This window comes from Engystomops pustulosus, chromosome 6 (assembly GCF_040894005.1).
Source record: "Engystomops pustulosus chromosome 6, aEngPut4.maternal, whole genome shotgun sequence".
In the NCBI taxonomy this organism is placed as follows: Eukaryota; Metazoa; Chordata; class Amphibia; order Anura; family Leptodactylidae; genus Engystomops; species Engystomops pustulosus.
The window spans coordinates 125,654,911-125,668,977 of record NC_092416.1 but is presented as its reverse complement, the minus strand read 5'-3'; the positions used below and the strand labels follow the sequence as shown (position 1 = coordinate 125,668,977).

Genomic DNA, 14,067 nt, shown 5'->3' with positions numbered 1-14,067 from the left:
CATTTAAAAAAAAAAGAAATGTCACGGGCTTACCTTCACTAGGTATAGGATGGTGCATTCTGGCGGACCTCAGGGAACTTCAGCGCAGCAGCCACATCTGGTGGACGTCGGAGGAACTGCCTTAGTGAATCACCGGAAGACCCGAATCCACCGCACAGAACGCGCCGCTGGATCGAGAATGGGCCGGGTAAGTAAATCTGCCCGGCTGTATGATGAGAACCTTACCCTATTCTGTGCTGAACCGGTGAGCAATTCCTGCTGCAGTGTTGATCAATTACCCATAGATATTCTACGTACGTATTATCCTGTGTTCTCATATATTTGTCTTTTGATGGTCATCAGCCTTCTTGGGGGACTTAAGTTTGTGATGATGTAAAATGACAATATTCTAGAAATCACAACCAACTTCTCTTGGTATGGTTGATAGGGTCACCCGTTTGACCTTCATCTGGAGAACCTGCTGCAGGAGGGTTTCAATCACTTTGGAACAGCAGAACTATTTCTTCAAAGTCAGTGAAACCTGGAAAGTTAGCCAATTAGCTGTCAGTTAAATAGGGTTTGTCAGATAATTAAGGAAATTAGCACCAGATTGACACCAATAACCTGCAGGTACCTCATGGTGCGGCGGCACATGATCTGGGGTATTATAATCTGCTCTGGGAAACATCAAGTATTTTAGGTCTCCTGTATTATTGGTCTGATCTTGAGAAACATCAAGTATTATAGGTCTGCATTGGGGTCTCCTTTATTATTTGTCTGCTCTAAGGGGTCACTAGTATTATTATTGTCTGGTTTGAGCACTGTATATATAGTCCGCTCTCGGGTATTTATTAGTTAATGAAAAATGCAGTATTCGGTTTCTGGGGTGGCATGTGTGCTGTACTCTTGATTTTGGCACAACTAGGTTTCTGGTTACTAGTAAAGACCCTTGAAGTTTAGCAGCAAGACAATGCGACCCATGGATCAATAATATTTGTGTATCACGGATCTATAGAATGAGATCATTAATATAGTTTATTTACAAAATACTTGCTTAGACTTTTGACAGCTTCGCTTTAATTTTGAGGAATACAAGAAATATTCTATTTTTAGAACATCCCCAGATAATCCAGTTTATCCTCACTGCTCTTAAATGCCTTTGCTGTATGAAAATGGGGGAAAAGGGATAAGAGATTAATCTAATAAAACAGAAACATGTGTAATGGCACGCTGGATGGGTCCTTTGTGAACCTTTTACACTGTAAATATGCCTACGATTTAGGTGAAGTATGGCCAACTGGATGCTATACTCTAAATGGTTTCTAAATGAAGTTACATTTTATAATATATTCATTGCCTTAAATGATATGTTATTGTTCGTTAGTATGGACGCCATGTACTGATTGCGTTCTTCACTATATGGTGGTAGTGTTCCTTACTGTTTGGGGGTAGTGTCCCTCACTGTATGGCCGTAGTGTTCCTCACGCCATGTACTGATCATAATTGGGATTACAGCTTGACAATATCTGCTTGTGAAGGGAAAGTTTATATTAACCAATGAAGTGCTATGTTTCACACCTGTATGGAGGTAGTGTTAATCAATGCATAGCAGTAGTGTTCTTCACTGTATGGGGACTGTATTCTTCACTATATGGTGTGGGGATTTGGCCCAGTAGAGACCGGGGTAGCGGGGTGCTGGGATGCAGTTCAAGACAGGGACACCAGGGTACAGTCCAAACAGGTCTCGCCTGCGTTTATTGCAGCAAAATAAAACCAGCCTTTACATTCAGGTATTTGAATAAACAAAAGAAAACCTACCCGTCAGGGTGCTAACTATACACAATAGTCCACTAGCTCACACTAAACAAAAGATCATGTGGCTGCTCCAGACCCACAGGTCAGAGCTGTGTCCTCTCAGCCTCCTTCCACAGAGAGACAACCCACTCAACTCTGCTGAGTCATTTTATCCAGGCTAATTAGGCTGTTCCCATCACCTGTGTCCAAGGTGCTGGACAAACCCACCTCAGCACTAAGGCCTTGCATAGAAGCAAAACCTAGGGGAAACATACCGCCCATCCACAGTTAACCCCTTCAGTGTCTCACATACCCTCCCCCTCTGTTTGACCCTGTGGGGACGAACACCTTTGGCCATCAGACAGTGGGTACGGGATAGGGCATCGGCATTCCCATGCAATTTTCCGGCTCGATGTTCCACCGTGAATTTAAAATTCTGGAGCATTAGGAACCACCTTGTGACCCTGGCGTTCCTCTCCTTGGCCTGACTCATCCAGGTTAGGGGAGAGTGATCGGTCACCAGTGTAAACTGCCGCCCTACCAAATAATACCTCAGGGACTCCAGAGCCCATTTGATCGCCAAGCACTCCCTCTCAACTATACTATAGTTCTTTTCAGGAGGTGTGAGCTTGCGGCTCAGGAATGTCACAGGATGTTCCTCTCCCTCCACTACTTGGGACAGGACAGCCCCCAAGCCCACGTCAGAAGCGTCAGTCTGCACAATAAAGGTCTTGGTGAAGTTAGGGGTGATCAGTATCGGTCCCTCACACAAAACCGTCTTAAGTCGCTGAAACGCCCCCTCAGCCTCTTCACTCCACTTTACCATCACCGCCCTGCTACCCTTAGTCAGGTCAGTCAGAGGTGCCGCTATTGTCGCAAAATCCGATAATAGCCCACTATGCCCAGAAAAGCCCTCACTTGCTTCTTGCTCAAAGGTCGTGGCCACTGCTGGATCGCCTCTACTTTATTTACTTGGGGTTTGATGACCCCTCGCCCAATACGGTACCCCAGGTAACGGGCCTCTCCAGACCCAGTGCACACTTTTGGGGGTTCGCTGTCAGCCCTGCTGCCCTCAGGGAGTCTACCACTGCTTGTACTTTGGCTAGATGACTCTCCCAGTCGTTACTATAGACTATAATGTCATCTAAGTAGGCCGAGGCATAACTCCGGTGAGGTTTTAGCACGAGATCCATTAACCTCTGGAATGTGGCGGGAGCCCCATGTAGCCCAAAGGGGAGTACCACGTACTGAAAAAGCCCATCAGGGGTAACAAAAGCGGTCTTCTCTTTAGCCCTGTCAGTCAGGGGTACCTGCCAATACCCTTTCGTCAGGTCAAGGGTGGAGAAGAACCTAGCCTGTCCAAGTCGTTCTATCAACTCGTCAACCCTGGGCATGGGATAGGAATCAAATTTGGACACCTCGTTCAACTTCCTAAAATCATTGCAGAACCGTAGGGAACCATCAGGTTTGGGAATCAACACAATAGGACTCGACCAGTCACTTTTAGACTCCTCGATAACCCCCAGGTCTAACATCTGCCTGACTTCTTCGGATATGGCAAGCCGGCGCGCTTCAGGGACCCGGTAAGGTTTTTGGTGTACCCGGATGTGGGGTTCGGTTATGATGTCATGCTTGATGACTGAAGTACGTCCCGGTAACTTAGAGAACACCTCCATATTTCGGAGCACAAACTCCTTCGCTTCCTGAATCTGGGCCCTGGAGAGGGACTCCGAGATCCGTACTTCAGGCACCTTGGCATCGGGTACACCTACCTCCGGTGTCCCCTTCTTGGAGACAGACGCCTTCTCTACTCCCATGGCCATCAGGGACTCTCTTTCCCTCCATGGCTTTAGGAGGTTCACGTGGTATATCTGTTCGGGTTTCCTCCTCCCCGGCTGAGATACCCTGTAGGTTACCTTCCCCACTCTCTCCATGACCTCATATGGCCCTTGCCATTTGGCCAAGAACTTGCTCTCCACGGTGGGCACCAGAACTAGCACTCTGTCGCCTGGGTTAAAGGTCCTGAGTCTGGCTGACCTATTGTAGACCCTAGACTGGGCCTCTTGTGCCCTTGTCATGTGTTCCTTTACAAGGGGCATTACCGCCGCTATGCGGTCCTGCATAAGGGAGACGTGTTCTATCACACTACGGTGGGGGGTCCTCTCCTGCTCCCAGGTCTCCTTGGCTACATCCAAAAGCCCACGTGGGGAACGGCCATATAACAGCTCAAAGGGTGAGAAACCCGTGGAGGACTGGGGAACTTCACGTATGGCAAACATCAAATAGGGCAACAAACAATCCCAGTCCTTCCCATCTTTGCTGACCACCCTCTTAAGCATCCCCTTCAAGGTCTTATTAAACCTCTCGACCAGGCCATCTGTCTGAGGATGATACACAGAGGTGCGGAGCTGTTTTACCTGTAGTAACTTGCACATCTCCTTCATTACCCTAGACATGAATGGGGTACCCTGGTCAGTCAAGATTTCCTTGGGGAGGCCTGTGCGTGAGAACACCTGGAACAGCTCCCTAGCAATATTTTTGGAGGAGGTGTTCCTTAATGGAATCGCCTTGGGATACCGCGTAGCGTAGTCCAGGATAACTAGGATGTATTGGTGCCCCCTGGAGGATTTGACTATGGGGCCAACCAGATCCATTGCAATCCGTTCAAAGGGCACTTCTATGATCGGTAGCGGGACCAAAGGACTCCTGAAGTGGGAGACCGGGGCAGTAAGTTGACACTCAGGGCAGGAGCTACAATACCGGTTTACCTCCTCCCATACCCCGGGCCAGAAAAATCGCTGCAGGATCCTCTCTCGGGTCTTCTCAGCACCTAAGTGCCCTCCCAGCACATGTTTGTGTGCCAACTCTAGCACCAGCCTACGGTGAGATTGGGGTACTACAAGTTGCTCAACCTCCTCACCCCGTATCTGGTCGACCCTGTACAACAGTTCCCCAATAATCACCATTCGGGGGTATATTTTATCAGCCCCTGGTATTTGGAGTACCCCATTTATCACCTTGACATTCTCCCGTGCTTTAACCAAGGTAGGGTCCTGTAGCTGTGCAGCCCCAAAATTGTCACGGGAAATCTCAAGGTCCAGCATGTCGGCCACCTCCTCGTGGCCCTCGACCTCACCAGCTAGGACCTCTAGGGGAGAGAATTCATCACATGGGGTCACCCCTACTGCTGGTGTGTGTGTACATCGGCCTCAAAGGGTTCAGGGGCCAAGGCCGGACATACCTGATGTCCACTATCTGCAACAGCACCTGAGGTGGGTCTTCGTCTCCAGAGGTCCCAAAACACCGGTAAGTCTCTGCCGATAATAGCCTCATGAAAAAGGGTCCCCACCACCCCCACTTCATGGGTAACAGTACCACAAGGGGTATGTAGGTTGATGACAGCAGTGGGATATTCGCGAGTGTCCCCATGTATACACAACACTCCCACTCTCCGCCCACTGTATAGTCCAGGATCAACCAAAGTTCCCCGCACCAGGGTGACCAGACTCCCTGAGTCTAGCAAGGCTTCCACTGTGTGACCACCGATTGTGACCATGCATACTTGGGGTTCTGCATCCGTGACTGACTCTGCCGCCAGAACTGGCCGGGCAAACAGTGACACTCGCCGGGTCTGGTTGCAGTCCATTGGCTCCACTGACAGTGGACAGTTGGCAGCAATATGGCCCATTTCATGGCACCGCCAGCACTGGATACGGCCATGACCTCTGTCACGAGCCTCACTGGGTTTCGGGGTATCCACGCCCCCCAATGAACCCCCTCCCAACCTGACATGTCTCCCCTTTTCCGCAGTAGCAGTCTTACCAGCTGGTTTGGTGACCCTGTCACTGGCACTGCTTCGTGTAGGAGAGGTAAGTAGAAGGTCCTCCGTAGCCCGATACCTCTCTACAAGGGACACAAGCTCCTCAGCTTTTGTGGGACCAGCCTGTCCAACCCACCGCTGGAGCCGAGAGGGCAGAGAACGGGTGAACTTGTCGAGGACCACTCTCTCTACCATCTGTGCTGGGGTGCAATCCTCTGGTTGTAGCCACTTCCGGACCAGATGGATCAGGTCATGCATTTGGGAGCGTGGGGGTAATTTTTCTGAGTAAGCCCACTGGTGGACCCGGCTGGAGCGAACTTGAACGGTGACCCCAAGACGAGCCAGAATCTCCGCCTTTAGCTGGGGGTACTTACGGGCCTCCGTTTCACTCAGGTCGTAGTAAGCCTTCTGCGACTCGCCGGTCAGGAACGGTGCCAGGACATCTGCCCACTGCTCAGCCGGTAACTCCTCTCGCTCAGCTACTCGCTCGAACACAGTGAGATACGCCTCCACGTCGTCGGTCGTCGCCATTTTTTGTAAGGCCTTTTGTACTGCAGCCCGTGCGGAATGCTGGACAACCGGGTACCCTTGCAGACCAGTATGGGACCCCTCAGTAGTCGTCGCTTGCGGTGCTGCCATCATGCCAGAAAACTTCTCCATCATCAGCTGGAACATGGCTCGGGATTCTTCCTGCTGCTGGCGGGACCTCTCCTCCTGCAGCTGGAACATGGCTTGCTGCTGACGGGACCTCTCCTCCTGCTGCTGGAGCATGGCTTGCTGCAGCTGCCGATTAGCCTGGGACTCTTCCTGCTGCTGCTGCCGATTAGCTCTGGCCTCCTCTTGCAGGTATTTAATAAAGTCCTCCATCTTGGCTGTATCCTGCAATTTGCCTGATGCTTTCAGCCAGGCCATGCAATGTTGCAGGATGTATCAAGCCTTCCAGGTGTATGTCTTTTTGAACTGCCCGCAATCCGAAGCACCATATGTGGGGATTTGGCCCAGTAGAGACCGGGGTAGCGGGGTGCTGGGATGCAGTTCAAGACAGGGACACCAGGGTACAGTCCAAACAGGTCTCGCCTGCGTTTATTGCAGCAAAATAAAACCAGCCTTTACATTCAGGTATTTGAATAAACAAAAGAAAACCTACCCGTCAGGGTGCTAACTATACACAATAGTCCACTAGCTCACACTAAACAAAAGATCATGTGGCTGCTCCAGACCCACAGGTCAGAGCTGTGTCCTCTCAGCCTCCTTCCACAGAGAGACAACCCACTCAACTCTGCTGAGTCATTTTATCCAGGCTAATTAGGCTGTTCCCATCACCTGTGTCCAAGGTGCTGGACAAACCCACCTCAGCACTAAGGCCTTGCATAGAAGCAAAACCTAGGGGAAACATACCGCCCATCCACAGTTAACCCCTTCAGTGTCTCACAATGGGGATAGTGTTCCTCACTGCATGGCAGTAGTGTTCCTCACTGTATGGCCGTAGTGTTCCTCACTGTATGGCGGTACTGTTCCTCACTGTATGGCGGTAGTGTTCCTCACTGTATGGGGGTAGTGTTCCTCACTGTATGGCGGTTGCGTTCTTCACTATATGGTGGTAGTGTTCCTCACTGTATGGCGGTAGTGTTCCTCACTGTTTGGGGGTAGTGTTCCTCACTGTAAGGCGGTAGTGTCCCTCACTGTATGGGGGTAGTGTTCCTCACTATATGGTGGTAGTCTTCCTCACTGTATGGCAGTAGTGTTCCTCACTGTATAGCGGTAGTGTTCCTCACTGTTTGGGGGTAGTGTCCCTCACTGTATGGGGGTAGTGTTCCTCACTGTATGGGGGTAGTGTTCCTCACTGTATGGGGGTAGTGTTCCTCACTGTATGGCGGAAGAATTCCTCACTGTATGGCGGTAGTGTCCCTTACTGCAGCTTCTGCATCTTCTTGAATTTCGCCTGAAGGATTTGCCTGACATGTACAAGGCCTGTTCCACCTGGAACAAACGACCGTGACCTAGTCAGTGCTAGGCTATGCTAAAGCCATCCACTCAAGTATCAGGGGATACCTCCCCAAGTCATTAGGTCAGCCCTTGGTGGTGGATGTTGCCCATGGTTTGTGCTTTTCATGTGGTGTCCACTCAAAGTTTAGTAATAGTTGTCATTCTCTGGAGTACTCCATGTACTACTCTCTCCTATTTTCTTGAAGGCATGTAGTATATTTATAAGATTTGTGAAGCAGTAAATGACATTCAGATAACACAGTCAGTAAATGAAATGTCAGACAGATTAAATAAATCATATAAAACACATTAGTGTTCCCATAATGTGGACAGATTTTCCTCTCTTGGGAACTCAAATGTAACATATGATTGTTGACATTACAATTTTGATTTTTTTTTTTTACCAGCCTTTGCCCTTTTCGGCCGGGAACACACAGCTGGTGGCTAACCCAACAGATAACCTGGAACAATTTGTAGCCACAGCAAAGCCACATGCTGCGCAATAAAACTGCAGCGCAAACCATTTTGAACCATTTTGCAGCATGTCAATTATTGCTATAGATTCTTCTTGCAAATTTCAACCTTTTCAATGCATAGGGTGCAGAGAAAACAAGGCTGAAAACCATAAGCTGAATTCTGGCAAGTGGGAGATGTACCTCTGGCTCAGAGGTAAACCTGTGTGTTTATTCAGACAACAGTGAGGGACCCAAGTATTGGACCTTCCACTAATCTGATATTGATGACTTTTCTTATGGATACAGGTTGGGCAGTCTTCAGGTTACAAACAGGCAGCTGTCTCCAGGAATGTGATATTTAGGTGGTGGCAGGTTCCGATAGCCCATGTGATGCTGATTTTTAAAATGCCTTTGTCAGCATTCTGACTCATTTCAGTATTTTATAATAGGTTGATTTACATTACCTGGCTCCATGCCAGCAGCATGTGGTGAGTCACGGAGAAGGAGAAAGCTGCAGCCCAATTGTGCCGGTGTCTCCTTATGCATTCTTCCTCTTCTCCACACCATCTCCCACCTGCTAAATGCAAATGGTAGGAAGTGGACAGAGGGGAGGGAGCTGCACTAGTGTGAAGTTGAGGATACTTCACAGACACAAAGGTTGTAGCTGGCCCCCTTCCTCAACGGGACTCACCACATAATGCTGGCAGCGAGCCAGGCAATGTGAATTAAAGTATTTTTTTTTGTCCCTGTGACAATAGAATTTTAATTTCTTATGATTTTGTGATGTAATATGAACAAGGATTAACAATAAAGCTCCATTGCATACACATTTGATAATTCTTATGTTGACCATTGTAACATGTGGCTAATGTTCAGTTAACTACCAGCATCCAGAGAGTATATTATTCCTGTACAATGACATCGCTGTGCTCATTACCTTTGTACTGTGACATCACTGCACTGATTATATCTGTATTGTGATACCAGAGATTGTGGGACAAATCTTCATGGCTCCAGAAACTATCTTCATGGTTTACATAATGAGTAATATTTTCACATAATGAGCTCACTTAAAGGGATCATGTCAGGTGATTTTTCCACCCAGCATATGCTGGACCAAGTTATGATCTTTCTTAGTGACAGGTTCAGCTTCAGTTATTTATGCCATTATCACACTAAATCACAATATTAGGCTCCCAATTTGGGAGGGAATAAAACTGACATCAAAGTATGGTGACATAGTACAAAGGACACATCCATTCACCAGGCATGGTTTGGCTTGCTGACTGTATGTCTAGGGTGTGATGCTCCCTGCCCCTGTGACTAGTTAACGTAAATTAGAATATACTAAACTAACGCTATAAAATCTTATAACTTGGCTATGGAGAAAAGGAAGCTTAGTAAGAGGCATCATATGAAAGGACATTACTTGATGCCTTACATACTGGAGACAGAATACGGAGGGCAGGATTCTTTCAGTGAAGCATGGGCAGCTGGATTTGTTATAGACAGGCTTGAGATGCTAACCTTAGCTTCAGGACATGCTGTTGGTTTGATGGCATTAGGTGTGACTACAAGTTCTGTATCTGTGTTTTCCTAGTATTCCCTTATTTTATACAACTTAAAAATCAACCAGAAGATTTTTCTCAAAATGTTGTAACCACTGCACTGAAGTAGCAATGCTGCCCTTACTTTCTAAGATCCCTTTAAAGCATTTGCTTATAGAATACAGATAATGAAGGTCACCTCACTTGTTATATAGGACAATGTCTGGTCTCCAGATCAGCTCTGAAGGGATCCTAATTGATGTGACATTCTCATATTCCAGGGGGTCCCAGCGCAGCTTGTAGTCATGCCATTCCTGCAGGAGGGGAGGCAGATAACACATAGGTAAATTATTTACAATATCATTACAATAAGTATTCTGTGATATTACAATGTACATCAATATTAAAGGAATCTTGTCCGTTAAAGGAAATCTACTACCGGTATCCGGGATTGTAAACCAGGCATACTTCTGTGTGCCCCCTCTGACAGGTTCCGCTCTTCTTTAAGCTTTTAATGCCCATCTTATATGGAGCCGGGAGCCCCTCAGGCCCCTCATTTCCATAATTGTTAAAGCTTTGTTTTGTATAAACATGTGCATAAAAAGCTAAACGAATAGGGGATCCATCATCCATCGTGTGGGTTACAATCCTTCATCCTGGTGATAGATTTCCTTTAAAGGAATCTTATTGGCAGATATAAATGAGCCCCAGATGATCTGGACCATGTGATGCTACTCTCATATGATACTGTGTATGAAATGCTAAGACTTTATTGCTGTTACTGCCATGTAATGAAACCAGAGGTAACTTACCTGTTTGACCCACACATTAGTCGTCATCATCTGGTTTTTCTCATCCTGCAAAGAACATAATCAGGTTAGCGAAATATGAATAGGTGTCAAGACAATGACAAGCTACTGTAGGCTGAACTCAAACACCAGGACACCATGAATCTTATATGTATCATATATAATATACTACTGAACAAAACATCTCCATATAATGGTGCCCCACATCTGCCTTGGCACTGCTTAAGTTGGATGCCTCCCTGATTGTTGCGGGTTCCCAGATTTATAAGGATCCAAAGATGATAGATATTTTTCACAAGGCCGAGAACCCAACTGGATCTGCATGGATATGGGTGCAAAAGTTATCTCAGAAATTGAGAAATGGGTACTTAAATATTCATCAGCCTACTTAAAGGGGTATTCCAGGAATCAGCATAATTCGTATACAAATGGGTCCTTAAAATATAAGCTTATATGTAATTAGTTGTTATTTAAAATTTTGCTCCCCTTAGCAGAAAATGCTGATTACATAGACTGTAATGGAGAATTAAAATGCTACTGGCCCTTTAATCAGTCTGTTAATTTCCTCCGCGCGGTCTGTTGCAGAGCAGCCACAGGACAGAAGATCACCACTAAGTTTGGCTGTAGTCGGTTGGTTGCAGTGCATCCAGTATGGCCAGTGTTTTGGTGATGGCAGTTACACATCATTACTATGGTAACAGAGCAAGAAAACCTGTAACATAATCACTGGGAGCAGAGCATAAGAGGGAGGAGGAGTTACTGAGAACTAAATGATCTTGGGACTTGTAGTTTCCAGTGGCCGCCATCTTGGTGATAACTTTAGAGAGGCCATAACATTTAGTGAATCATAAAATCAAACTATTTAAACTCCATTTTGCTAATGGCATTAAGTTTTGTTGTATTCATTTATTTATAGTATTAAGGGTTTTTGTATCATACATTCATATTCCCAGAATACCCCTATAACCATGCTTTGGCTGACATGATAGAGGTCTGGTCTGGGGTCTGATATGAATGAATATTGAGGTCAGGTCTGGGGTATGTAATATAGAGCCTGCCCTCCCCTGTTACTATATACAAAATTATAGCAGTTGCTAATTTTCTGGGCAATAGATTTTAATAAAGTACTTAGTAGTATATTAGTAGTAGAGCTTTTTGCATGGAGCTGAGATCCGCAGTGAGTCTAGAGACCATCTGCCCTATACGTGGAGAATGGGCAGGGAGTCTAGTTGGATTTTGTTGGTTCTGTAGCATAGATACTGGGTTTGGTTTAAAAAAATAAATATTCAAACTTGTATTACTTGTATACGTTTACTTGGCAGAATACCCTATTATCTTTGGTTCAAATCTTGATGATTACAGCTTAATAAATACAGAAATATATTATAACTTTGAATTATCTCATAACATACCCTGCTCCCCGTATAGGTTAATTTAGGGGTGGCAGCTAATCTGTGCTATTTCTGCTGCCCGCCCCAGGCTGAGCCTTTCTTCTGCTCTTGTGATAGCACCACCTGCTACATAAACACTTGGTGCAGTGTGAGGGTGTTCTGCCAGTAGTGTGTACAGTAATGCTGAGCCCATTCTACGTGTGCCAAAGAAACGCGGAGATAATTGATTATCCGGATGAAGAATATAATGGGTAAACATACACAGAGCTAGAGGCGGCCTTAATACCATTAGTGACTCATCCCGAGCACTATCAATTATTGAGGCAGCTTCACACCACTAAGCAATGTCATTACTATTTACAGGAGTGGAAGTGTCTGTGGCACTATGACAGAACATGGCTTACAGATATACAGTATATATATATATATATATATATATAGAGAGAGAGAGGGTCTATAGGTCTCTTCTGGGAAAGTCACTATTACCCAACTTTCCTACTGTGCTGAATGGCTAGTACAGAAATATGCAGCAGTGGGTCATGACTTCTAACTTAGCAAAGCCAGGAGCGCAGCATAGCTGGATAATAATCTTTATAGAAAGAGTTTTTAAAAGCCTTTTTTGTTAAAACCAAGACATGAGAAGCTAAAAGAAGAGCAGATCCTACAAGAGGGGGCACACACCAATATGTCAGTGTGTTTGGTTTGCAATCCTTAATCCTGGTGGTAGATGTCCTTTAAGGAAGTAAAACTGCTGTTCAGATGTCTATGAAACATGAGTGATAATTCATGGTTGTATTGCTACATTGGTTGGCACCCAGCTTTCTCAGCCACTATATTTATAATAAATGGAAATGTTCTTTGAAATCATGATTTAAAGGGAATTTGAAATGTGCTCCCCAAACACATGCAGCTTCATGTAATGACCTTACTGAGCTTTACTAAAACGTCCAGTTACAGGATCAGGGAGCAGTTTTGTCTAGTTATACAGTTATCAGGCTGTATCACTTGTTATTCAGTGTTATTGACAGTGTCTCACAGTCTGACATCAGCCTAATGCCCTCCTAACTGCCAGCCGAGATGACTTCATGACCAGATGAAGCTGCTAATTTTGCATGTACATTAGTAATATTCTAATAAATGTTAGGGAATATGTATAATAAGTTTGTATAATTGAAATCATTTATTAAAATATAAAAAAAATTGTGACAGTATCTTTTTAAGGATTTTACAGCTTATAACTTAACTTTGATGCCACAGAAAGGTTAGTGAGGATCACCATAGGAAAGGTTATTACTTTGCTACAGGCGATTTTAATGTGGAAAGACAACTTGACAGGTTCCATTTAATAATATTGTGGGTTCAGTTACCATAATTATCATATTAGAATAGACAGTTTGAATAGAACTGTGGCACAGACCCACCCCTTTGGAGATCCTGCCGAGGTCAGTAATAGCTATCGTGTCAGATGTTGCTAGAGTTCTATTACTGTAGGTACTAGAGTAAAGGAAATCTACCACTTTGTAAAATGCTATTTAAACCAAGCATACCTCTGCCTGTACGCTAATGCAAGATCACCCAGCCGGCTCTGGGTTTTCGCAGCCGGCTATTTCTCATGTGCCAAAGGAGCATGTGCTCACCGTCTTTTGGGAACTGCGGAATCGGAGGGTGTGGGTATAATACACAACACGCAGGAGGCATGCTTTTTTTTCAGACCACACAAGGTTTTATGGATAATCAACATAAGATCCTGCATCAGTGTCTAGGCAGCCCAATCAAATTCCCCAAATAGGCTTGTCACCCTTGAAAGACAAATGCAAGAGAGGACAAGATAATGCAAAGAATCTCCATGGGTAATTGTCTCAATGCTGGAGCTAAAATTGCTCGCCAGTTCAGCTCTTATCAAGGTTAGGATCTGTCTCATCATACAATGGGGATTATATACCAAGGGTCTGCGGCCGCACTTTCGTCGTTTTTTTCTGCCACAATGGAGATTTGCGCCGCTGGGACAGGTATTTAACTGGGGATTGTGTCGTCAAATGTGTCTGTAATGAAGCTTTATTGTTAATATTGATTCTTATGACAACCCAACATTTTTAAAATGCAATTGTCACAAAGACCAAAAAAGTTCTGTCTGGGATTACAATGATAAAATATACAGTTCCGACTTACATACAAACTCAACTTAAGAACAAACCTACAGACCCTATCTTGTATGTAACCCGGGGACTGCCTGTATTTACCTTTCTTCTGATCATAAAGATGACACATTAACCCCATAGCGCAATA

General features: G+C 45.5%; 1 protein-coding gene across 1 annotated transcript in view; it reads right to left on the bottom strand.

The window, feature by feature from the left end:
• Positions 1 to 14,067, bottom strand: part of CHRNA4 (cholinergic receptor nicotinic alpha 4 subunit) — a 70,039-nt gene that overhangs the window by 18,613 nt on the left and 37,359 nt on the right. The window contains exons 3-4 of the mRNA XM_072110907.1: positions 10,394 to 10,438; positions 9,786 to 9,895 (exon numbers count right to left, since the gene is read on the bottom strand). Of these exons, the coding sequence (XP_071967008.1) occupies positions 9,786 to 9,895; positions 10,394 to 10,438 (155 nt within the window). The remainder of the gene's footprint in view (positions 1 to 9,785; positions 9,896 to 10,393; positions 10,439 to 14,067) is intronic.